We start from the raw sequence: 26196 nt of genomic DNA, 5'->3' as shown, positions 1-26196 counted from the left end.
TTCTAATCGACAGGGGCTCAAACCTTCCTTTGGGGTTTGCCCATTCTCTTGGCCACAGATGCCCTAAATATGTCAGCCTGTGAAGGCAGGAAGGACTGTTTGGCTAGCTGGGTGCAGTTACTGTAGTTCAGCTGTTCCCCATCTCCTCCATGACAGGAATGAGGATGGCAGGAAGCACTTCACTGATGGAATTTGGACCAAGAACTGCCCCTCAGGCCTAGGTGTTCTGCTTTCAGAATCTTCCTGTGCATAACATGTACATCTCTCTCTCGTGAACTTTTGAAGTATCTGTAGCTATTGTTTCTTCATCGCAGCCCCTTCTAAAAATGCAAGTGATGTTCACTTTAGGAATTCTATATGAGCTACCATTTGAAACCATACCAAGTTAGTTGAATTTATTAATGCTGGTTTCTTAAATGTTGGGAATGGCTTTACTAGGTGGGTGATTAGGAAGTTGCAGTTCTCCTTGTTCCCAGTCAGCTTTGTCATGTGTGGCATGTGATCTGTGTCTCGTGGTAGGATAACCATACAATATTCCATGGACTTCCTGGCATTTGTGCAGCTGCATCCATTTCTGATGAATATCTGATAGCCTATAAACATAGGCCAGGAACTATGTAGGTTAGTGCAAGTTGATGGTACTGTTACGAAGAAAGTCTTCACAAGTTGTAGAAAGTAATCACATATGGTAAAATAAATAAATAAATAAAGCTTGCGACTGCAACATATATCATCCAAAGCCAATGTGTTAAAAATATTAAGATGCCAGATTATGCACATGTGGGACTTTAGAGGTAACTTCTTCCTACTGAAATGGTATTTTTCCATGAGGAGCCTGCCTTTCAGCGGTGATGAATGATGCAGTTTCCTTCAACTTAGAGCTGAGAAGAGTGGGTATACACCATTTCTGAGTAGTGTTAACACCTCAACAACAATAAATGTCAGCTGTCACTGTTGAATTAACAGCTTATCTGCAGGCTGAGTTGTGCTTTTGTATGGATGCACATGGATGTGCTAATTCTTTCTGTAACTTTGTACAGCAATGCAACTTCCTGAGACATTTGCATGAGGAATTCTAGTGAAGTGGGTGAATAACGAAGTAAAACAGCATAAATTCTGCATGGGGAAATAAATAAATAAATAAAAGTGTTACAATGAAAGGGCTGGTGGTGAACTCAGGGTGCTCAAAGTACACATTAGGTGGTAGTGTTCAGTTTGCAAGAGAGTCAGCTGGCAAGTCAATGTTTGGTTCTGGTTCTCACCAAAATAAGATGATGATGTTGGATGATAGATCTGATAACACTTCATAATCCAGATTATTAATCAAACATCAAAATGGTTTATCAGAGAGAGAGAGCTCTTCTAACCAAGATCCAGCCACAGCTACTTCCTCTGGTGCCCAGATACTCTTTGACTGTATTTGTAGACATCTATTTTTCTTTCTGTAACAGGATTATAGCATCCCACTTTATATTTGTGTATTGTTGCACATGCTTTTCACTTCAATAAATGTGTTTAAGGCTCCTCAGGGAATTTTTTCATGAAACTCCAGACCATTGCAGATATGATCGTGAGGCATTTTTAAATAATTTATCATCAGTATTTGTAACACAAGTATTTGCTTCTGCAAAACTTGCTCTCTGGTGCAGTAAGTCAAGAGACATCTTCAATCTATTTAATCCCAAAGCCTTCCTTCTTTTTGTCAGGATTTTTCTTTTCGGAATACTATGATTTACTTGTATTGCTGTAATGCTTAGAAATGTGTGCAATATCACTAAAAGAAAGTCTTCTTTGAAAAAGCTTACAACTTAAGTATGTAAATTGAATCAAATATAGAGACCTTTTCAGGATGAGAAATAACGAAGTGTGTATGAAGCACAACTCCTTCTAGTAAAGTATCCTTATAGTAAAGAGTGGGCAGCTCGGAAGAGCTTCTGGCTGTGTAGGTAAGAATTTTTTATTATCTATGCCTGTCTTCCATTCTCAGGCAGCAGTATGAATCACAAGAAGGGAGAGTGTATTTTGCCATACCCCATTAGAAGATTTCTCTAGACAGTTAGACATTACTAAGAAGATGGACTGAGTCTAACTCACTTGACTTCCTGCAACCCAGGGTTGTTTACAGAAAGTTTGAACTAGTGGCTTCAGAGAAGAATCAGTCTCCATAGTTATACAATAATTTGTTCCTGGGGTCTTTTTTTGCAGTTCTTTCAATAAGTTGCTATGAAACACATTACTGTGGTTCCTTTTGAAATGTGAAAAAAGTGAAAAGTGTTTGCATTTAAATATTCTATGCCCGGTAATGTTAGCGTTGCTCATACATTAACATGATCTTCAAACAGAATATACTTCTATTCTTGATTTCATCAGGGTGACCTTCATTTTCAGAGTGTAGCTTGATATGAAATGAAATCTGAAATGCATTGGCCCTCTAGGGCCCGTGCCATAAAACTGCCTGGTCTCAATGACAGGTTTGCCTTTAGAAATTTGTCCATATTCATCCTATTTTTGTGAGAAAGAAAGAAAAGGATTTTTTGTTGATTGTTTGATGAAATTTGGAGTAAGAATGAAGAAGGAATTTGTGTGGAAAAATCAATGGTTTATTCAATGTGCTATAGACTAACATTCATCTGGGGGGATTGGTGTGATTTTCTTTTACTTGTTGTTGTATTGCTCAGCAAAGGTTGCTCGAAGTATCACACAGTCCAGACGTCTTGATCTATTTTTGATCCATTAGGAAAAATGTTTTTGATGCACCCATTCTCAGTCTTACACACAGCACATATTCTCATCTCTGGAAATCAATCAGCAGTGAAGTTGTCTCATTTACTGACAGAAAATGAAATTTTCTTGGCGTAAGGCCCATATTTCAGGGCAAGTTGGTTATTGGAGAATGATGGACAAATACCTTTTGATTGCATTCAGTTTTGGTGAAGTGAGGTCTACCAAATCATGGAGAGAAAATGAAAGACAGTGCCTAGGAGTAGATGTTAATATTTCTACGTTACTTGGAGAAAGACTGTAGTGCTGTTATGTTACTGAGGGTGCAATATAAAGCACAATTTGAGCAATAAAAAGCACACATTTGCATGAAGTTTGCTGGTTGGATGAATCAAGTTCCAGTAGAAAATTAACTTGTGAAAATGTGTTTTCTACAAATTGCTGGGAAGAACTGGTCAATTTACCTAAAAAATGGAAGGAGTGGACAGGGAATGCAGGAAGGGAAAGGCTTTCCTGGGTCATAGATCCTGCTCTGCTGATTCAGGATCTCTCTTAACCTCATTAACAGTTTGAACCAGTGGTAATGATTGTTTTGCCTGCAATGAGGCAATGGGAAATCATTTACTAGAAGAAGTTAAATGCTGAAAATTATCCCACAGAATAATATTGTATTAAAATATTGATTAGAAGAATTGATCTCAGCATAAGTCTTTTCCCCCAACATGGCAGAAATCAGTGATTGTTTCTAGTTGAAGCAGTGGCAGAAAATGCATAAAATCAGTCTAAGGCCTGAAATAATCAACAATTATCAATAGTTAATTGATCTCCTAGGTGTTCTTTATATGCTGAGGTCCAATTTCTGTTGTGGCAGTGAGAAAGACTGAGCCCTAGACATGGTGGGTAGTTTGAGAGCATGACTTACCTTAGTGCAGTCAAGAGTTAACTTAAAGGTAGAATTTCTCTCTTCACCCTACCATTCCAGCCTGGTTGCTTGTATCTCCTGATCCCCATGAAGCTCAAGGAGGGGGAACAGCAAATATCTCTGTGTGGACTGTCATATCTCATTTCGATGTGAGGTCTTGCCTTTGTCTTAGACCCTAGCCATGTATGTGTTGAAATGAGGCATCAGAATCACAGAGTTATAGGGGTTGGAAGGGACCTCTAGAGATCACGTATTCCAAAGATGTTTTGCCTTCGTTGCAGAATTTGGTTAGGTTCTTAAACTTCACTTCTTAGTGTCTTTGCCCACATTCCACTTTCCAGTGCTTCATTGTTATTTTGTCTGCAGACCTATGGATTAGTGTTGCTTTTACCCAGCCTTGCAAGCTGTCCCTTTAGCAGGGCAGGTGCGCTTCAAAGCTTAGAGTCCTGCAGTGCTTTCCCACAACCCCCTTTTTATGCTTGCAAGTGTTGCAGAGCTCTTCTGTTGTTCGCAGGGCCAAAGATACAAAGTAGTTCAGCTTACTGACCCCAGTTCTTCTCTTCTGACATTTGCTGCTATTAGCAGGCTACTTTTCAGTTCTCATTCAGACATTATTAAATGGTAAGTACTGTCTCCCATTCCCTTTCTGTATCAGAGCAAGTGAAACCTATGGGGCATCCAGATGACACAAAGAGTCTGTTAAATGTGTGGTTCCCGTTGACCTCTCCCTTTGCAGGGCTCTAACTTTCTCTATTACTGTCACTGGTGCTATTTTATGGTCACTGATGTTATGCCATTCCTTTCCCAGGGATGTTCTGTTACAGCTCCACTGTTTTTTGGGCCCAACCAAACTACAGTTCTAAAAGTGCTCCACTAGTTTTGGTTTTCTTGAGGCACATGGAAGTAGAGGCAGTCTTTGTTCTACTCTGACCTTCCCTCCTCACAGTATACTTCCCTAGCTACTCCCTAGAGAAAGGCCTACTGCAGGCAATAGTTGCAGCATGGACTAAAGTGAATTCTCCTCAATGCCAGGTCATCCAGTAATCAGTAAAATGTGAGTAGTCTTTCTGTGAAGTAGCAGTGTCTGAAATATGCAATCTGGCTGAAATTATTTCAGGATCTATAAACTTGCTTGTGTCATCTGCCTGAAACACTCAACCATGACAAGAGTATCAGAGTCCCTGTTTTAACCTTCTCATTAGAGCCACAGATTTCCATTTGTCTAGTAATAGAAAATATGGGCTGAAACTGATGTAAGTTTTGTGATTATTAACAAATCTTCACCTCCCAGCAGATTCATGTGGGGAGATTTACTGGTATTTTGTCAACGATGACAGTGACGTATGTCAGTTTCTGCCCATGAGAGAAGACAAAATCCTCAAAATGTATGTCCTCAATTCTTTTACTTTAGCCATTCACAAGTCATCTCTGGCACTGAGCACTCCATAAGCTTTGGCAGAGTGTCCAGACTGAGGATAACACAACATAGCTGCTCTCTTGAACAGATCGATATCTCACTACAGCAATGCTCAGAGCCTCCCCATCTCCTGAACAAGAAAGACCATAGATTCGATTTGGATTGCATAAATATGTAGTCTCTGACTCCAAATCTGCCAAAAAATATAATAGCATTACAGCTACTGGAAAAGGAGTTGATCTTATGACCCATTGCTGTTATATGATCTACATCAATTTCATCTTTCCTTTGCTTACATTGGTCTCCTTGTTTTTGTATTTTTTTTATTGGCGCTGTCATTAGGTACCAAGGAGATGAAAAATAGAGGTTACTATACACTGAAATAATAAATTCCTCAAAGCTAAGCAGGTTTTGACATCTTTTTATGTCTTCGTCTATTGGGGTTGCTAATCCTGCCTTAAATTGTTATCCAAGGTGATAAATTAATAAATGAATCCTGAGTGGTAACCACAGAAATAAACATGAAGCAATACAGAGAACAATTATCCCACTTTGTTAAAAAGAATTATCCAGGAAGCAATCTAATCAGCATGATTCCTGATAGAAAGTCACTGATTTGAAGAGAGAATCTTCCGTTCCACAAATAAGCAGTAATCTAAAAATAAGGGAAACCTACCTAGATGCATTAGCTGTAGTCATCCTTCTTCTGCTATCAAACCTTACTTTTCTAAGCACATCCTATGAGAATCCAGCCAAAAGCTGACTACAGGCTTATCTAATGAAGCTAATATCTTAGACTCCACACAACCTGGATTCAGGCCAGTGCGTTAAAGTGGAAGCACCAGAATGGCCCTGAGTGAACAGATTCGTAATGGATAAGGGGCAAACATCCTTTTTCATCTTCTTTGACCTCTCTGTATTATCTGAAACTGCTGGCCATGAGGTAACTGCTATTTCACCTGACAGAATTGGTCTTTCCCCTAAAAATGGCACTAGAGACAAGAAGAATGTGCTACAATGGCCCAAACTGTTCCTGGGACACATACTAAATTGTGAAGGAAAACATCGCTTCTTCCATTAAATGTCTGCTTTGTGGAGTCCAACAACCATCAAACTGGTATATAAAAATATAAAATATAAAATACAGAAGTTATATTTTTGGACAAGCTAAAAAAAAAACAAAACTTACCCAAGCTAAAACACTCAATACTTCATCCACTGCAATGAAACTCTTATCTATCTGCACTTCCACTCCTGACAAGAGCCTAAGGTGACAATTGTAGCAGGTGTTAGCTGTGTTACTTGAGTATGAGAAGTCAGCATGTTGGTGAAGTAGTGATGAGCAGGGCATAACAGGGTGTGTAAAACAGGGTTAAGCAAGAGAATTAAACCCTTCAGTCATAGGTTGAGTCCACACAAAGGAATGCAGCACAGAAGAGGACAGAATAGCTCTGGATCCCCGGGCTGTGGCTGCTTTTGTCTGGGAGAAACTCCCTGTGGTGCCACTTCAAGTAGCGCTGCAATGAAAGCTTTCTCTAGGCAGAAGAGGCTGCCCCACTTAGCACTGCTTACTGCGTACTTTCACAGATTGGGGACATAGACATCTAATATACAGAGTCCAAATTCAGGAAAACAATTAAAAAATAAGTGCTAGTGTTAGAGAAATCTGTGTAGTCATTTCAGGTTTGAAAGGAGTTTAATCTTTAGGTCTATTTCTCTGAGTATTGACCTTATGTATTAAAACAACAACAACACTGTTTATAATTATACAGGAGGTGATAAGCATCAAATGAATTGTTATAGAAGCCTTTTGTCGACTTTTTTCCATGATAAGGAGCAGTTGCTGTGTGACCTTGAATATGGTCAAATAACTCATGCTAAACGCATTGCTGCAAAGATGGCATTTTGGCAGGGCTTTGATGTAGGTCATTTTATTACCAGGCTGAATCAAACTACAAACTGATCTTAAACTCATGCCAAGAATGCTAATAATAAATTGATCAATGAGGTGCTGGTTTGTTCAGGAGAATTGGTCAAGGGAAAATGCAGACATAAAAAGTCTGGAATTCCAAAAGATGAGCTGCTTGGGCTTTCATACTGGAAGGAATTATATTCCTTGCATTAGTAGAAGTTTTCTTTACTCCAGGGGCCTTTAGCTGTATGTTGAGTAGGGCAGTACCAAAAAGTATATATACTTATCTTTATTTTTCTTGACCTTTATATGCAAGTAATTTTTATAGTTCCATTAACTAGTAAGATCATTTGCAAGCCACTGTACAAAGTGTATTATGAAGAATGCCTTGGGGACCATTGTATCCTATTATGCTGAATGTTAATAGAATGAAAAATTAATTTAAACTCTAAAGATTAGAGCAAGACAAGACTCCCTTTTTATATGGGAAATTTCAAATTTTATTTGCCGTGGTAAAATATAGAGTGATACCCAAATGTGACCTTTATGTGCACCTTTATAGGCCTGATTTGAGGCAGGCAGTGCATGAGCCTGGTTATTTATCTCCTCACATAAATGACATATAAAAGCTTTACTTTTTTTAAAAGGGGGATTTCTGTGACCCCATTTACAAGATTAGTACTGTGTAATTTCACAGTTTTATATGAATGTGTTCTAGTATGTTCATGGTTGCTTGCTTAGCAAGTTACAGAGCAGAGATGAGTTCCAAGGATTGTCTTTACCTTTCTTAACTCTGTAATTGCTCTTTAAATGCAAAAAATTGTGTATTTCACGCACCATGAACTGCTTTAGAAGAGGAGCTGCATCTTGAGTCCTGCTTACAAGTCTCACATTACACCCTTCCCAAGAGAATGCAGCGTTATTAAAGAAGTCAGCAGTTCTGTCTATGGACGAGTAATTAAGTGAAGTTTATTATCTCGATTAGCTATTATTATTTCATATTTGTTTTAACAAGTTAAGGTGTGATACATTTGCGTGCCTAAATCAACTAAATTTACTCCAGTGATTAGTAGGTGTTTTGCCTTTTGGAAAAGTAATAGACCACCATCAGCTTTCGTGCTCTTGAGAGCTGACCTGTTGCACGTTTTACATGGTAGAATGATTTGTTAATGTAAATGCCTATATGGGGAACAGAAAAAAATCTCAGATTCGATTTCCTTAACTCTAGTAAAACTTATGTGTTAAGAGTTACATCAGGACAAAATGCATTCTGAGGTGAAGCTACGAGGAGCACAGTTTTCTAAGTAGCCAACATCCCAGCATATCATGTACCTTTCTGCACTATATGCTTTTAATAGCAACATATACATTTGTGGCTGTCATTTGTGTGAACTGCTCCTTGCCATAGGTAACCAGTCATTTTTCAGTGACTGCATGAAGGCATGTATTCCTTTATGGAAAAAAATGCTGCTTTTCTAATGCTCTATCTTGCATTTCATCTTACATCTGTAGACTAGGATGCCTCACTGTCTTCAGAAACTCTTACTCAAGTGAAATAAATGCCCAAAAGATTAGGACAATTAGTGGCTAGAGAATTAGCTATCAATATTTCATGCTCGCTGCAATACTGTCTAAACACAAGATATGAAATAAGAATAAATTTTAGTTCTGACATGTAGTGAACCTAAAAAAGAAATGACTAAGCTAGGCGGATCTTTCAGTTGTAACAAGGCAGTATCCTCATCACTAGTCACATGTGGTTTGATGGATAAAGAGCAGGAAGATCTGTCCAATGGGATTATTGAAGGATCACACATCATTTAAAGTTGGACTTAAATCTGTTGGGAATATGTTATTGGGTTTGGTCTCCAAGGACCAAAACATAGAATAGGCAGCAAAATGTTTCTGTTGGCTCTGATGCCAGGCTGAGTGTAGATTCAATGTGCTCCAATCTTATAGTCCAAATAGGATGTCAAGCACAGCAGAAACTGCTTAATTTTTCAAGATGTTGGTGGAAAATATGTGGTCAATGGGGTACCTGGAAAATGAAAGGTTTTTTGTGATGTGGATGTGGAACTTCATGAAGGTTCACTGGCTGATTTGAAATAATCCAGGTAATTCAACCTGGTTTTCATTATAACAACAAAAGAAAATACTTCCCAGCTCAGCTTAGCTGGCTTTGTTTTAGACAGAAATGAAATAATATTTGTCTTGGAATAAGTCTTCCATAGTCCAGCTGCTGCCAGTTCTTGGTTAGGTACAGAACCCACATTTCCTATCTGATATAAAATCACAGGATGTGCAAACAATGGAGCTCTTTCAGTACAGAGATCTAATTGCTGCTACATCGTGTTCATTAAGAGCTTATACATGTTAGTTTAGATGAAAATCATGTTTCAAATTAACCATCAGGTGAGAATCACTTTGACACAAAGCTTCTGGCAGTGTCCTGAGCAGTGAAATGGAAATCGGGTACTAAGTAAGAACCTGCTTTTAAAACCTGTATTCAGTGTTGTCCAAGTTTGTTTGTCTGTGATAGGTGCGCACTGGAAAGTAAATTCTACACCCCAGCAGCACAGGAGAAATGTCTTAAAACCATGAACTCCTGGTAGGAATACAAGGGAAGAGGAAAAAGAGATTCTCCCATACTTGTCTCTAGGTTGACTGACAAGTGAGACACCAGCCAGGTTTTCATAGTCCCAGGATCTTGATCTTTCAATAACCCAAAAGTGGACAAATATGATAGAAAATATTTCTGTTGTGGAAAACTTGGTGACCTTGAGAAGACAAGCCTGTGCTTACGTACTCCATGTAGTAAAACGATTACGTACTTGTGTAGTAAAACGATTTATTTTCCTCAAGCTATTTTGTACAGATCTGTTTTTGGGTCCTTGGAGTTCCATTTTCTTTCATGAACAGGAACAACTTGAATGCAGTAAAAGAAGCTGGTGTTCTGTAATTATAATAATCATAAGTGTCAGTTTGTTAAAAATTTTATTATGAAGCAAAACTGCTAACCAAAGTAATTTCTGGTGTTAGAGTTTTTCATTACAAAGAGCTGAACTGACAAGTGAGTTTATTGCTGTTTGGAGACCTATATTTTATTTTGGTCACTTAGTATTAATTAAACCTCACAAGTAATTGTTTTTTGTTTGTTTTCTTTGTTAAATATTTTTAAACAAAATGTTGCTCTCTAAGGCACAGTTTAGTGTATGTTTACCAACAGCTTAATATATTTACAAAATTGTGTGTTATTTCTTCTTAACAGCACTCTGCACAGAGGAGTGTGTGCATGGCAGATGTGTTTCTCCTGACACTTGTCATTGTGAACCAGGATGGGGAGGTACTGATTGCTCTAGTGGTGAGTAAAGATTACAAAAATGTAATAGAGATGTATACTGCTATTTAAAAAAGGATAGGAAACAAAGCAGCGGCCTTAGAAATTGGATGCTTTAAATGGAAATTGAGGCTTGTCAGTAGGTTATTTTGCAGTGATTAATGTGTGATATTACCCCTTCCTACAGTAGTGACTTTCAGTTTTTCACTTGTTCTTATAAGGAAATGTTAAATGCGGTGAAGGATGCTCTTAATGCTTTCTATCCTGTTATTGGAATACCAACGTAGATATTATACCTCTATTATCAGGTTTTTTTTCTCTCTCTTTAATCTTCACTACTTCACATTCTTCATTAAGTATTTTGTGTAGTAGTCGGAGTATTTTCTAGACAGACTACTTGTGCAATTGAAGCCAGTGGGAGTTTTACCATTGGCTCTTCATGCAGTTCAGGTTCTTACTTTTGACTTGAAATCCACACCCTGAATTATCTGTACTGTGCAAAGTGGGAAAACAGTAGAGGTGGGAGTTTTATACTGTTTACTAGAAAATTAATTTGCACTTGAGGCTTTCAGGTCTCTCAGCTGGAGAAAGATGTTCATGTCAAAATTTCTTAATCGATAAAGGTAAGTTTAAGTCTACATGACTAGTTCACGCTAGAGTGAGATAGCAAGCATTCTTTCTGGTATAAACATCAGTGATGGATGTAAAATAGGTCCAATCGATTACTGACATAACGGAAATAAGATTGTTAATTGAACTCTATTTGTGTGTTAGGCCAGTAAGTAAAGCTGCATGCACAGAGATCTTGCTAGTCACTGACTGAACAGACATTTTATTTAGTCCCTGAAGACCTGTCTAGAACAATACTGCTATCTTGAGAAAAATCATTCTTTTAATTGTAAAATAATTTAGTGTCTCAGACAATCATTTTATCCTTTGGTTCTTTTTGGCAATAGATAACGATCAACCTAACAGCCAGTGGGTTCATATACACTGCATGTGTACTTAGAGAATTTCAAAAATGAGAAAATAATAAAAACCTTGTGATAACATGGGCATACATCACGTTTGTTTACACATGCACATATACACACTAAGAGTAACAAGCATTACAAAGCACGGATGGGCCTTGTGAACTAAAACTGGCCAGTGACTCATATTAAATTACACTAATCTTGCAAGTGAAGATAAAAAGAAAAAAAAGGTTTTTCCTATATTGAATATTTAGCTTTTTAAAGTAATTAGGAATATTAAAGCACTGACAAAGATTGAGATAGAAACATTATTCATAACTTTTATTTCCGCACTGGGCAGCAATCCAGTATATTTCATTTATGAGGTTTCAGGAGTGGAAAGAGAAGCAGTAGCCAATTCCTAAATTAAATATGCCCTGTTAACTTTTATAAATGATAGCCCAGGATTAGCTTCAAAATTTAAGCTTTCATTTTATTAATATAATTAGTGTGTTCACTGGACTATTGTGCCCATTGTCTTTCATTCCACTTGTTACATGCTGGGCAACATGCATTCCTGTCCTAAGGTCTGATCTGACAAGCACTTACCACTGTCAAATGTAGTGCTTATAAGAGTGAATGGCCTCTCTGAAGTTAGCTTTTACTGCAGCCATGAGAGTTACTCACTTTTATGCCTGATACTAAAAGTTTGGATGACTGGCCTCCTTACTGTTCAGAAACTTTGTTTGAATGGAAAGGAACAGAACAGTTATCAGCTGAATACATTACGATCATTGTTCTGAGTATTTCCATGAGGGAAGCTGAGAGCCCTTTCCTGGCTGATGCTGACCGGGATCTTCAGATACAATGGTGATTCACACACTGGGACTTAACATTTATCCATCAATAATTTGGAAAAGTATGTTCATTTTTACTGGACTAATGTACTACCTGTGTCTACTTCCTTCTTATTACTTCATTAATATTGAATAGCTACATGAAGGATACATGCCTGCAGTGACAAGTAAATGTGATTTGTTAGGTGTTTTCTGAATGGCTGGTAAAGCTGCGCTCTGGATAAACTGAAGCTGTTGGTTATACCCCAGCCGCTCATTCTGTGTGTGACCCTTGAGCTTTGCTGTGTGGACCTCAGTATGAGTGATTTCATGAAGTCATAGGCATATTGCTTTTACTGCTGGCAATTTGAAACTGTTTTACTGGGAAAGCAATTGCTTGGCAAAACGCTCTCTTTAAATTTAAAAATTCACACAGGAGAATTAATTGTTTCCTGAAAATATCAGTAAGAAAGGGAGCCTGATTGACACTGGGCATCATTGTTGTGTACCTGGAAAGGGTCTGAGGACACTCAACCACCTTGAAGAGGTGTCTCAATGCTGCAAACCGGACCACTGTAATTTTCTGAAATTTATGTGTAACCTTACTTGATGATGAGTCAAATTCAAATGTAAGCAGAGCCTCCAGCACAAGGTCCAGGTGTCATTTCCAAACCAAACATCAGGTCCAAATGTTTGGGTTTTTTTCTTTTTCTGGTGTGCTACAAAGAGTGCCTGTGCTAGCAAAGCACATGGATTCTGACACTGAGCATAAATTTCCTACAGAGAAGCGTGGTTTTGATGTTAAATCCAGTTTCTTATTGTTATTGTTCTCCCTTGACTAGAATACATACAGTTAAATGGTTTGAATAGTTACAGCAACAGCCTGTAGTCATCCAAACAATTTAAAATCCTGTTCAGTCTTCATTTCGTGCTTTCATAAAGCTCAGCCTGTAAAACAGTGGTCAGAAATCTCAGTTTTGTGCAGCTTCCAGTGACTGATCATGGTACATGTTAGAGTTCATCTGTTGTCAAGGTTAAAATAAGTTCAGATGAATTGCTAAACAATTATAAAAAAAATAAAAAGTGCCATATTCAGCTCTGCATGCCTCTATACCTGTGTTTTACTGCATGCTGTTGTACATCTGTTGATGCCCGCAGGCCTAGCCTTGATTTCATGCTATAAAGCTGCAATATATTAAGGCTTGATTACCATAACAATAAAAATAGAAGTAATGAGGTATTAACTAAAGAAGCTCTTGAATAAGAAGTTTTTCAAGGTTTTAATGATGTTAAAAATTCAAAGTCTTTAAAAAAGCACATACCTTTTCCCTTTTCTTTTAACTTGGTTTTGATTTGTTTAAAATCATGCCCATTATGTCCATGCAACCTGCAGTGTTCTGTTGTTTTTTTTAATACAAAGGAAAATGGCAAATGCTCTGTGTGAACTTACCTGCTCACCTGTCCAATTATTTCAAAGCAATTAACTTCAAACAGTATGATATACTGGCGTGAAGTTCTGGTAGGAATATAATTGACTGTTGGTGGTTACCTGGCCTTTTCTGGGTCTTGATAATAACCATCTGTATTTGTAAGTATTTAGGCCCCAATCCAGGAAAGCACTTAAGCATGTCCTTAAGTTGACACACGAGCAGAACTTTTCATCTACTTTAAATTAAGCAGGTGTTTGAGGATGTTGCTGAGTCAATTTTGAAGGAGCGCCTAAAAATATCTCAGCGAAATCTAAGAGAAGATTCTCATTCTGACATCAGGCCTATAGAGAATAAGGTTGTCTCTCTTCCAGAATGCCAGAGCTCATCAGATGGCATTACTGAAGACTTATTTTTACTCTAACAAGCATTTTTCATTGCGAGGAAGATCACAAATATCTTTCTATAAGAAGGGGATTCACAACAGTGGACAACAGGTAGAAAAAGGAAAGTTCACAGCAAGTGCCCTGAATTATAAGCAAGAACCTTCCAAAATCGTGTGTGCCAGTTTGGGAAATTTCAAAGTAAACAGAGAGGTTGTAATGACAAACTAAAGTGGTTTTCAGCATGTTTGCTCTGCTAGTAGTTTCAGCAGAAAACATAGTACTTGTCCAAAGTGTAATTAAATGGATGTTGCCATAATAATAATGCCAAACCATCCTTCGTGTGAGGAGGGAGGCTGTGCTATTGCTGCCTGACCTGGACAGCTCAGTGCTGTACACATATGTAGAACATAGCTCTCTTTGGAAAGCATGATCATCAAGAGTAAGAAATTATTTCATCTTTATCCTTTTGTCAAAAAATAGCCAAGGTCATAACGACAGGCAAGTATAACCTAACAGCAAGATCACATTTAAGGGTATCGCCCTAGAGCAGCTGGATTGCTTCAGTTCTGAAACTTGTGATGAATGAGAACTGCAGACACTGTGCTAAATCTGAAAGGGGGATGTTGCTTGACAAGCTAAGAAAGCAGCAGTGGAAATCTCAGGAGAAAAACTGAGTATTTTAAATGGGTCCATGGCATTCTGCAGGTTTGCTTCTGGCTTCCATTTTCTCAGAATGCTTTGAACTATTTCTGAAGAAGGCATAAAGTTCAAAGGAATGCTGTGACATGCATGACTTGTGTACAAAGCATTAAATGAAACTCAGCTTAATATCAGGGATGTGTCTCATGGAATCATTAGCTGAATTTTTGTCCTTGGCTTTTGAGGACAGAAGGGCTGACTGGGAAGGCACCCTGGGAAGAGGTGCAGGTGTGTAGGTCCTCAGCAGTTCCAGTCCTTGAGATACTTTGATTAAGGGCCTGTCCTTGAAGGACAACTGTCCATGTTTCCTGCGTAGGAGTTTGTGCAACAATTTTGTATCACAAGGACTGCTTCATCTAGGTGCTGAATGAGGTGATGGAACTGGGAGAGATGTTTCTATTTCCACTGAACCCTTGCATTTCATATGTCAGTGCGAAAACTAAGTTTAGGTACTATTTCTAAAGATCTGTGGTGCACACAAAGATCTTTGTGTATCAATTGCAAAATAGAATAGATCTCTGTCTTTCAGATTGTTCTTCCTTAAGCATGCCAGTCCCTTCAACCTCTGAGCTAGTGCAGTCAGGTAAGCAGCTGCTGTTTCATTTCTGCCTCTGCAGGTTGTGGAACCCACGCTCATGGGCTCATGCATCAGGTTGCCTGTGTGAGGCCATCTCTGTAACAGCTGCACTTCCTGGGACAGCCTACACAGGACAGCCTGTAACCAGGGAGCTGAGCATAAGCACAAGCTGCTGTTCAGTGCAGTTAGCACAGCAGCATGTCCCGCATATATTTTTACACAGATAATTTGGCTGCATTAAACTGGACTAATCTGTCATTTTTCATTCTGTGGGAACATTTTTTTCTCTGACCGAAGATGTTAATATCGCTACTCACATGGCTGTGGTATTTCCTTCTCACTCTGTAACAGATATGATAGTGCACTCCTAGCTTTTAAGAGTTAAGTGCTTTGGAGGTGCTGTGAGCTTTTGGAAAGGTGTGAGAGTTATATTTACCTTGGCTTTTCCCAGAGTGACTGGACCGAGCAGAAGCCAACAGTTGATCCTGGAAAAGGAAAGGTAGATTCAAGATTTACTTTGGAGAGAAATTGCTTTTTGCGCCTCTGCTGTGTGATTCATTGAAGATGAGCAGATCAGTTGCCAGTTGTCCTAAGAGTTGTACTAAAGAGAGTGAAAAATAGAAATTCAGCACCCTGTGTCCTTTTGCTTTTTATCTTCATCTTCACTGTCACAGGGTGGGAAAGGACTTCCTTGAATCAGCTGCTCTTGTCTGGGGCACACGTAGTGACAGATCATTTTCTCCCATCAGTTCCAGCTCTCCTTTGAGACTGCCTTTTTTGAATGATTTTGAAGATTTGATTGAGCTGTCCTCACTCTGCTTCCATCCCTGGAGTTCTGTCTTGCTCAGTGTTGCTCTTCAGATGTGATCTAGCAATGTACTTCATGTGTATGAGTAGTACTTCTAAAGTCATTGATGAACAACTGATGTTTTTTTTATGTAAGATAAATGCTGAACTCATTATCTGAATGGGAACATAAGAGGTGAGGGGGAAATCAGGTTGATGAGGACCTCATTTAGGGACCAAGATAGTTATTAAGTATCATCCAGGCTTATCAATGACAGTTACTTCTTTCAATGTGTTAAAACCAAACTCAGCTTCACCAAAAGAAAGAGAAACGCAAACTCAATGCTGGGCATCCCCTGAAGAAGGACAATCTATGGGTCACTGATCTGAACATGTTTGTCAGCTCTATACAGAGGTGATGTTTTGACCTACTGCATAGGCGAGTGTGAGAGGGCAGAGAAGTGGCAGGGAAATAATACAGGTATGTAGTGTGACAAGCCACCAGCTGTTAAATATTATTTCAATGTAAAATGTTATTAGAATAATTCTGCACAATTATGTATTTATTGCAATATTACCACAATCACCTCCTCTGTTAAATCATCCAGTTCTTTCTTTGTTTGTCTGCTATGGTTAAAGAGATGAACCATGATGAGTTACATGCTAGAATGAACATTCGTATAGAACTCAGATGATCTGTTAAAACCAGGCTTCTCATTTGTACCTAGATCTACAGTTGTAATATTGATATACGTACACATTGATTAAAGGCATACAGTGGGCAAACAGGAGGTAGCAGGCCAGAGCTGATGGCTATCTGGGCATAGCACCTTGTGTTTACATGGTCTCATGCCTCTCATGAGCTGTATGTGATCAGTATGGAGATTATGCAGTCTCTGTAGCTGAACTGTTAGACGACTCAATTATGCCTCGTACTTCTAGAAAGTCAGTCTACTGGCTCTCTGAATCCAACTCTGAGTTCATGCTGTAATCCAAAGGCAAGAGAGGCTATGTGCAGATTTTTGGGTGTAAAACCTTACTTACTGCCCATCATTAGAGACTGAGGGCTTTGGAGGGGGGCATGCACAGATGCTCAGATTTCAGAGAAGAGAAAGGTGTGTGTGTGTAGGAATGTTGGGAGCAAGCAGGGTTCTGCATTGAAGGTTTGTTCATGACCAAGACAGTTGTGTTGATGAGTTGTCTCTAAATGGGAGTACAGGTTTACACTTTAAGGGAATTTTCAGTAAAGGAAACCGTGGTTGCTAGTGCTGAATGGGCTAAATGTGTTCTGGTGCAGGTCTTCCTGAGGTAATACAAGGGGGAAATTGGCTGACATACACCTTTTTTTGGCTGCCTAATTGTTGAGAACTGAGAAGAGTTTATAGAAAAGCAGTATATGCGTTATGAGTTGTTGGTTTTATTAATTTGACTGAGGTTTTCTTCACTTTGGACAGGGTAATAGCTATAAAAGAAGGAGTCTACTAAAATATCTTTTTTAATGAACTGAATTACTAATGTTGAATTTCACTGCTGAAGCATCTTGCAGTAATGTGGCTTTAAATGTGCACTACACAAATGAGCAGACTTTAGATCAATTTAAAAGTACCGCTGCTATCATTTCATGGCCTGGATGCTAAAACACTGTCACTTGGAGAGAAGAGCAGAATTCCTTCTGCCATAGTGTGGGCAAAAGTCTCAGGCTTAGACACCCATTCAGAAGTATCCCCAGGGTTTTTGCTTGCTAAAAGAAAAACAAATGTAATGGTTGTAAGCTGATTATTTCAGTGCTTGCTAGAGTGATGTATTTCAAAGAATGCTTGGAGAGGGCAGAGCTCTGCTCACCGCTGGCCCTGAGGTATCAGCAGCAGAGGAGACTGAGGCTTGCTCTGACTTCTGCTGGGTTCTGAGTAGCTGTCTCCAGAGATGTGTGATACAAGTGGGAAAGACCCTACTGCTCCTTCACCTCTTTGTGTTCTTGGGATGTTTCCAAAGATGCTCTTCTTCCAAGTTGCAGTGCTATTTTAAAGGCAGTGATTAAGCATCGAAGTCAGAAGGGATTTTCCTTCTTTTCTTTCATCCATCATTTATGTTATTGTAGGATGTGATAACGTTTTCTGAAGTGAAATGTTTTCATAACGTGTTTCTCTGAGTAATCTTGTTCTGCTGAATTACACTTGTGGAAAGCCCCTCAAATAGATACCCTGATTCTTGTCTGGAATCCTTATAAAACATAGGAAAAGAGTTTGCCATGGGAGAAGATATCTTGTGTCCTCAGTGAAATGAATGTTTGTTGAAGTACCTTGTCTGCCTCAGTGATGTGGAGAGAAATAATGAAATAGCAGAGGGCTGAACTACAGCCTATCTGACTGTAAATGCAGGGCTGGGAGCAGGACTTCACACCACTGCTTGCAGGTGAGCATTTTACTCTTGCTGTTAATCTAGCTTTGGCAAGCGATGGAGAGGGCCCTTAGTTATCTGTGCAGAAAAGCATGCAAAATAAGGAAATGTGTTGTGGCCACAGGAAAAAATGAACAGATGGTGTGCTAGCACCATACCTGCCACTGCGAGGGGATTGTTGTAGCACAGCCACCACATAGAAACACACTGTTATGAACTGACACCAAACCCAGGAAGAGCAAGGTACATATGGGAGCATGGAATAGACACAGCACGAAGGGGAAAACCTAGTAACAGGTGAGACTACAGGCAGAAGCAGCTGGGGAAAGGAAGGGTGCAGATAACTGGAACTGGGAAAATGAATGGTGAAATGCAGTGGTTGTGCAAAGTGAACACTGTGTTGTGTGTGAGGCACTAACCATTTCAGACTTGTGAGCAGTGAATGCCTCGTTCTACCAAGAAGAAAGTACAAATTTTGTTGAAATTAAAGTAGAAGGAGAGAATAGAATGGTGGTGGAAGAGAAGATGCTACAGCCAGGCCAGTAAGGGTGAAAATTGCTGTTAATTTGAGAGAACAAAAGAAATGGCAAAGATGAAGGGGAGGCAAACCCTGATGTGCCAGATATTGCGTCAGACAGGAAAAACTGAGGTGTTGGAGGAATGTTTTTTATCATGCAAAAAAAAAAATAAAAAAAATAGTGAAGTGAGAAAGAATGTGATGCTTGCAAACGAGCGGTAATAATAAGGCAGAAGAAAGATTTAGGGATGAAGTGTTCTGTCTAAAGTGGCATTTGTCTTTTTGGTACCGGCAAAGAAACCCATTAAAGTGTTTATGCAGGGATGTAAACATCTATTCTATGGTAGTCATAGGCACTATAGCTTCAATAAACAGTGTTTAATGTTTAAACAAGATATATTGCAGTGGGTTGCTGGAACTTATGGAGCATTGAACTGCCAAAACTGCCTTTTCTTGGCCTGGAAAAGTAGAGCAAGCAAGAAAAGTGCAGTTTTAACCAACAGTTGTTTTTTGTTTTGGTTTTTTTTTTCCCTGACAAAAACGTTAAACAAAATATCAGAAATTTTGCACATGAAGGAAAAATTCTACAGTCAAAAGTTCACTTGTACTGCTGCACTCAAGGAAACATCATACATCTCCAGTCTTAACCTTTCTTTATACAATTTAAATGTCTTGAATGTGTAGTCCATAATAAGCACATCCTCCAGTTATTTCTTTACAGCTCCAAAATACTTACGCTAGTCCAGAAAAACTGCAGGATTTTGTTTATAAAGCCCGCTGGTGTTAACCCAGCAGAATGTCTGAAAGTTCTGGATTTAAAATGAGAGATCAAAATACCTGAATCTTGTTCAAGAAAACACAATGAATGCCATTTGTCGGGAAAGCTGGGCTGAGACCCAAGTGTCACAGACTTGGGTGTCACTCTCTTTGTAACAACAAGACCTCTAGAAATACTAATGATGAGTAAAATCAGGTAATTGCAATACATGCTGAGTTTCTGGGCTGTGGAGTAAAATAAAATGAGACCAACTACTACACAGAGACATGCTTAAAGGGACCGAAGAAAGGCAAAAAAGGAAAGCGTGTGGGACAAGTTCCTATCCGTATCTACTGTGTAAAAATAAGTTTCAGCCACTTTCCTACCTTTGATGTGTGTTATGCAAGATGGATTTAGGCCCCATTTGAAACAACAGTAAATGTCAGATAGGACTGATGTGTGTATTATTACTCAGACTATTTTATATCAGGAAGATTTTTGTGGACATCATCCAGAAAGAACAGAGATAAAACACTCTTCTTTGATCCTGGAGGGTGGTCAGTCAACAGAAAAGTCTCTGCAGTTCATCATTTTCAGAAGCTTTCCTGCCTATCATAAAAAGCCTATTTATATAAAAGCCAGAGACGGCTAGGGATATAATTCTGTCCGGAATGCTTTAGAATACGTATGTCAAATGCAGGATAGATTGGTTGAAATTACCCTGCAAAATGCAAGTTTTAACAGAATCAGCTAAAACATGAAGCAATGGACATTTGTAATAGGAATAGGATTTCTTGCCTTCCCTACTGTCTGCTTAAACCTCACCTTTATGAACCCTTTGTACTGAGCCGCAGTGATCTAACTATGCAGCTGTATTAGTAAATGATGCAAATGGATTGCAGTGTTTTTAACCAAGGACCAAAATCTGGAATCGTGTCTTACTTAGGTTGCAGTGATCATTTCCTAAATAAAAATCAAGGCCTAGAAACCCAGATTGCAGAAGGAGGCAGGTTTGCAGAAAAACACAAAGATATACAGGGAAGGTCCATTTTTTATGTAAGGATTGCGAGGTTTGCAGTTATAGAGACATGGGTTTGCTTCATCGTCTACCTTAGCCTACCAGTGCTCCATAATCACATAAATTAATAGTTTAATTGGGACAGCTGTTAAAAAAATGCATACATTTCTACGAATCCTAAGTCTGTCCTCTAGGACAAATTCCAGCTACTGAAAGATGGATCCCAGATTCTACTTCAGGGATAACAGTGGAAGGTGGTAACTCTTCCTTCCAGAACTGGTGGGATTATTACATTTAGATTATGAGTCTCAAGACAGAGCTCGGTGGATTTGATTTCATCCTCAGGTGAAGAATTGCTTTAGTCACAGCTAACTCAGAAGCGTACTGGGAAAAAGTTGCTAGTATTTAGGCTATTCATAGCATCTGATTGCAGCAACCCAGTTCTGGGTTTCTTAGGGACCGCCATTCTGTTGGATCAGTAAGACAGTCTTATTAGCTTTTGTCCTCGGCAGCTGGGTCCCTGTCCTCTTCAGAGTGCCCAGATTCAGAGCTTACTGAGATCACTGAAATACAGGAAGTTCCATTTAAGCATTAAAAAGCCATCTTTTACTGTGAGGGTGATCAAATGCTGGAACAGGTTGCTTGGAAAGATTACAGAGTCTGTCCTTGGAGATGCTCAAAATTCAGCTGGAGACAGTTTGGCAAGATGCTCCAGCTTACCCTGCATTGAGCAGAGGGTTTGGACTGGGTGATCTCCAGGGGGCCTTTCCTCCTCAACTATTCTACAATTCTAGGATTTCATGAATTATTTTATTCCCATAACTTCAGCAATCTCTGAATTAGAGCAGAGAGCTTATTGAATTGCTAGTTATGTTAGAAAATATAGAATACATAAGCAGCAGGTCAAAGTATCTCCAAGGCCAATGGGAATCCTCTGTGTATGGGAGTAGAACTTTATTAATGGCGACACTATCCAAAGAGTTATGTGATTATTCTTATTCCAAAATCCTGAAATGCCATGGAAATTCTCTTGAGGGGATGGATTTTAGGTGCCACCGAATTCAATACGAGAGTTTCTTATTGATATTCAAGAAAGGACGTTCTGTTCCCAACTTTGTTTCTGAGCCCCCTTTCTCTCTTTGTGTTTCTTTCATTATTTTACAAAATGGTGATCCTGACCTCCTTTGTGTGGTGTATTGAGTTTTCTACATGAAAACTTCTAAAGAAGAAGTAGACTCTCCCGTTTAACTAATAAGATCAAATGTTGTGTGTGTTCTATAGTAAATGTATGTTTTCTAACTGGCAGAAAGAAATGATGCTAATTAATTACTTTGACATACAGTCATGTTGTTGCAGACTGTATTATAGATGTCCAGATGTTGGGCAGTTCTTCCTGGATGCAATATGTTCAGATGTATTAGGAGGTGCATTTTTTCTTTGTGTACGACTATGACAAATTAGCCAAGCTGCTAACTTGCTTGAAGGCATCTTTCACGCTTCATCCATTATATGAGTGATAGATGATATTAAACCACTTCTTCTTTGTTGCGAGGAAAAACACATTGTGGATAATGGAAAGGAAATAATCAACACTAATACTTATCCCAACTTTGTTTTGTATCTGCATGATCAATAGTTGGTGCTTTTTTCACTTTTCATTCACTTTTGCTTCATTTGCTCTTTTGTTGTAAAGGATGTGTTTCTTCTTGGGAGAGCATTGGATCACATTGAGCTTGCTGTTTTATGAATGCAAAACTACACAACTACAATTATTCTGGATTTATATGTTACATGCCTACAGATTACAACAGAAACTCAGCCCTTCTCAGTCTAAACCCCAGTAATGTGTCTGTGCAGTTTTGCTTTTGCTCATTTTGGAGGAAATAAGCAGGAAAAGTCAAGATAAGAATCATTAGGTCAAATTATAGAGATTTCAATATTTCAATAAATACTTGATTCATTAATATTCAAATGCTCCAACTTTTTCACGTGTGCTTTAGGTGTGCAACTGTTATTCTGTTCTTGTGTCATTTTGTCTTTGTAATTTCCGAGGGCAACTTTCAGAATCAAGTGCTGATTCTTTCTTTAATTTAATTGATTCTTGAAATAACATCTTAGTTCCATCTATGTTTTCAGTAGGAACTAAAAATCTGTTCTACATCATTCTGTGCCCTGAGAGAGACCAGTATGGAAAGTAATGTCTTCTCTTAATATTGTTGCATGGAATAGGTTTTCATCCTTTCTGAATTTGTCAGAAGACGACTGTTTAATTGTCTTATTTTGTTACTTAGAGTGACACAAAGATAATTGATTCTCACTTGGTGCACAAACCAGCCTGATGTTCAGGCTGTACTATCAGCAATTTGTTATCCTGCATGCTTCTATTCATATCCAACTTATGCTGTTTTAATCCAAGAGTAAATGAGGCTCTGAGTGAAAACGAGAATTTTGAGCAAACCAAAATGTTTCTTACCTTCAAATGTTTTTCTCAAGCTGAAGATTAGAGAAGACAAATTTTTGATGTTTGATGCTCGTTACTGTTTCTTTCAAAAGTCATAAAAATGGATTATTTCCAACCCAACATGATTGTTTTTTGACTAGGCACTCCTTCCAGTTGTCATTTAACCAGACAGGTCTTCAAATTAAACTACAGGATGGCTTCACTCATAGTTTGCAGATAAATGTTGTCACTCAATGCTTTGATAAAGATAGAAGTCCAAATTCTATCTTTTCTGCAACTCTTACACATCCAATAATAGCGATAGCAGAATAAAATGTTAAATATAAATTATAAAGCTCTGTGCTCGAGCTGGGTACCAATACTGATCAAGATGCTTCCTGCATTTGCTGCACAACACAGAATTTCTACATTTCTATCCTGAAACTGAATCCTTTCTTTAATAAAATACGCAATGGTCAGCACAGGTATGTGAGTCATGCAGCTCCATAGGAGACTGAGAGGAAAGTCAGCATAGGATTACAGTGAATTAGGTTCAAAATCCTATTTTTCTTCATTGAGAATTTCTTTCTATGCTTCCATTAAAAGGGGATTTGGGAGGGACGCGTTCTGAGTACTCCATCTCGGAGACAGCACCTTTGTGGCGAAAGTTCTTTGCTAATGTGAGTTTGTACACTGAACACCTCCAGTGACACCCAGACTGCTGTGAGGAGAATTATGAGGGCCCTGTCCCTGTAACACTTACTTTTCATTGCAGATCTCAAAATAGGACTCAGGTCCAGCTCCCAAGTGAGATTTCAGGTGTTAATTGATGTGGTGTGAGCTCTTGTGCAGACTGAACTTTACTTGCTCCGTATTCTGCACACAGAAAGCATTTTCATCTCCATCCAGCGTCTCTATGACTGATTAGCTCATGTTTACTTCACTCTCGGTATCTTCCTCTAGAGCCATGCATTTTCCTGGGTTCAGTACAGAAATGGAAATTAAATGTCAAAGTAGTCTCCAGTTTTTCAGAAGAGACAGACTTGAAAAGCAGAAACATGACCAGAAGAAATGTTTAAAATTTCATCATGACCCAGCCCTCAGATATGTAGCAGCTGATTCTGTTCCGGGGTTGTGTGTAATTACTTTTTAAGTAAGTGAACAGACTGGCCTCAGTTGCAGGTTTGGTTTACTGTATTTAGGTAAACTAATCAGTACGTTAACTTCCTAATGCAGAGCACTGTTCTTTTGAAATGAATTGCAGATATTGACTATTTTGGTAAGATCTGAAGAACAAAAACTTGGCCACCAGGTCTGCATTGTAAGACTCATAGAATTCTGTAAGTGTGTGAAAGCTTTTAAACTCCAGAAACAAATTAATTGTACAAAGAAAGTCACACTGGGGTTGTTGGACTTAATTGTTCCACTTTTGTCTAGAGATGTAAACATCAGTGCATAACTGCTTGATAAAATGGTGTCAAGCACTGGCCTAACATGGTAATGGGTTTCCATTTCAAATCCACCAGGTAAAGGGCTCCTGCATGTCCTTTGTCTGCTTGTGGTGTTCCTACTGGCATCACCTATACAATCCCAAAATCTTGTCTACAGCATATTTGGGATTGGTTCTTGTTATGCATGAGGCAATTTGTGTAGCACCTGGGTGGTGGTGCTGCCAGACTTTTCAAGTCCCAAAATCTTTTACCAGAATACTTTCTACACAGCCCCCTGTTGTTAACAAAGGGACATCTGATAGCTAACATAAGTATAGAATGGCATGTTAAATGAGGCTTTCTGGTTTCTCCTGACTCATCCGCCCTTTTATGTCAGTCTTTCAACACGATGATTCTCTGGACACATTAAACATGAATCAGTCCCTTTGTTTTAGCTGTTGAGTGCAGCCCTGTATGTCATTACAGAAACTAAGTCACAATGAACAATGTCATATTTCTAAAACTTTTTAATCTCTCAAATAAATGCAGACCAGAGAACAGGCTAAGAATTTTCCTGAGTAACTAACTGGAAAGGAAACTGGGTTTTAGAGTCTGGCATGGTGAATATCACCAGTTTCTAAATTGCCCTGGTCAGGCTATGCCACTATCAAAAGACTCCAATGCCTTTTGTTCCCATGGTTCTTTCTGTCTCTTTATCTTCTCCCTTCTATCCCATTTTTCTTTACTTCCCTTAATAACTGCTCTTACCACCACCTAATTGTTGGGTGGAGAAAGGAGTGAGATACTCTTGCTCATGCCCCAAGTCTTCCACACATGAAGCCAGAGGCTGAAAGGCCTCCTGAGCTCCCAGCTCCACACAGTGAACTGATTGCATTATCCGCTGGGCAGGAGGTGAAGTGGGTTTCAAGATGCTGCCTACTGTTTTACCTACAGTAGGATGTTGCAAAAAAGCAACTAAATGTTTCTCAAGCAGAGCAGTTCAGGGTTTTAATGCCTGGTATTCTCTAGAGTGCTCTGGTGCTGCTTAGGTAGCCAGAGTCTATAGCAGCGTTGATATCACTGAAGGATTAATATAATGCATTTCAAAGTGATATCCTGCTTTTTCAGGATGTGCACACATACCAACTATTCGGCGTGCTTGACTTTTCTTAGCTGAGTCGATGTTGAAGTAGAAACTGCCAAGTGTGCCACCAGTGTCACGTTGTGTTGTCCCTTCCATATAATTGTGGATCTGCATATCGTATGAAGGAAAACAGAGATGGGCAATCAGAAGCACTTCTTTAATGTCATTTATGAGAATTCAGTGTTTGCAAAAGATGCCAAGTTCACACCCCAGGAGACCTGAGTAATGTATTTCTATGTTTGAACTTTAGCAGAGGGGAGGAAGGAGAAGGGGGAATAGAGAGAGACGTGTTATGACTCATAAGGCATTTACTAAAATGTAGTGAGTAAGAGCCTATGAAACATGAGAGAAGTTGTATTCACTTTAATTCTATTAATGGCCAGAGGTCTGTTCCTGCAAAATCTGTAATTGTTGTTTGGAAGCATCATAGCCACCATCTGAGCCTACTTTCCAATAGCTTTTCAGTACAAATGTCCCTGCTCCAAGAGCATAATTAAAATGAACAGTCTCCATTTCTTTA

The 26196-nt window shown here is 38.9% G+C and overlaps 1 protein-coding gene across 6 annotated transcripts in view; it reads left to right on the top strand.

Annotated features, from left to right (window-relative positions):
- The window catches only part of MEGF11 (multiple EGF like domains 11), a 255429-nt gene that overhangs the window by 84874 nt on the left and 144359 nt on the right, over positions 1 to 26196 (top strand). For all 6 annotated transcript variants that reach the window (XM_015873314.2, XM_015873318.2, XM_015873316.2 and 3 more), the window contains one exon: positions 10241 to 10333. In XM_015873314.2, the coding sequence (XP_015728800.1) occupies positions 10241 to 10333 (93 nt within the window). The remainder of the gene's footprint in view (positions 1 to 10240; positions 10334 to 26196) is intronic.

The sequence above is a fragment of the Coturnix japonica genome, chromosome 10 (genome assembly GCF_001577835.2).
Source record: "Coturnix japonica isolate 7356 chromosome 10, Coturnix japonica 2.1, whole genome shotgun sequence".
Taxonomy (NCBI): domain Eukaryota; kingdom Metazoa; phylum Chordata; class Aves; order Galliformes; family Phasianidae; genus Coturnix; species Coturnix japonica.
Note: the sequence above shows the minus strand (reverse complement) of the source record. Positions and strands in the feature narration are given on the sequence as shown.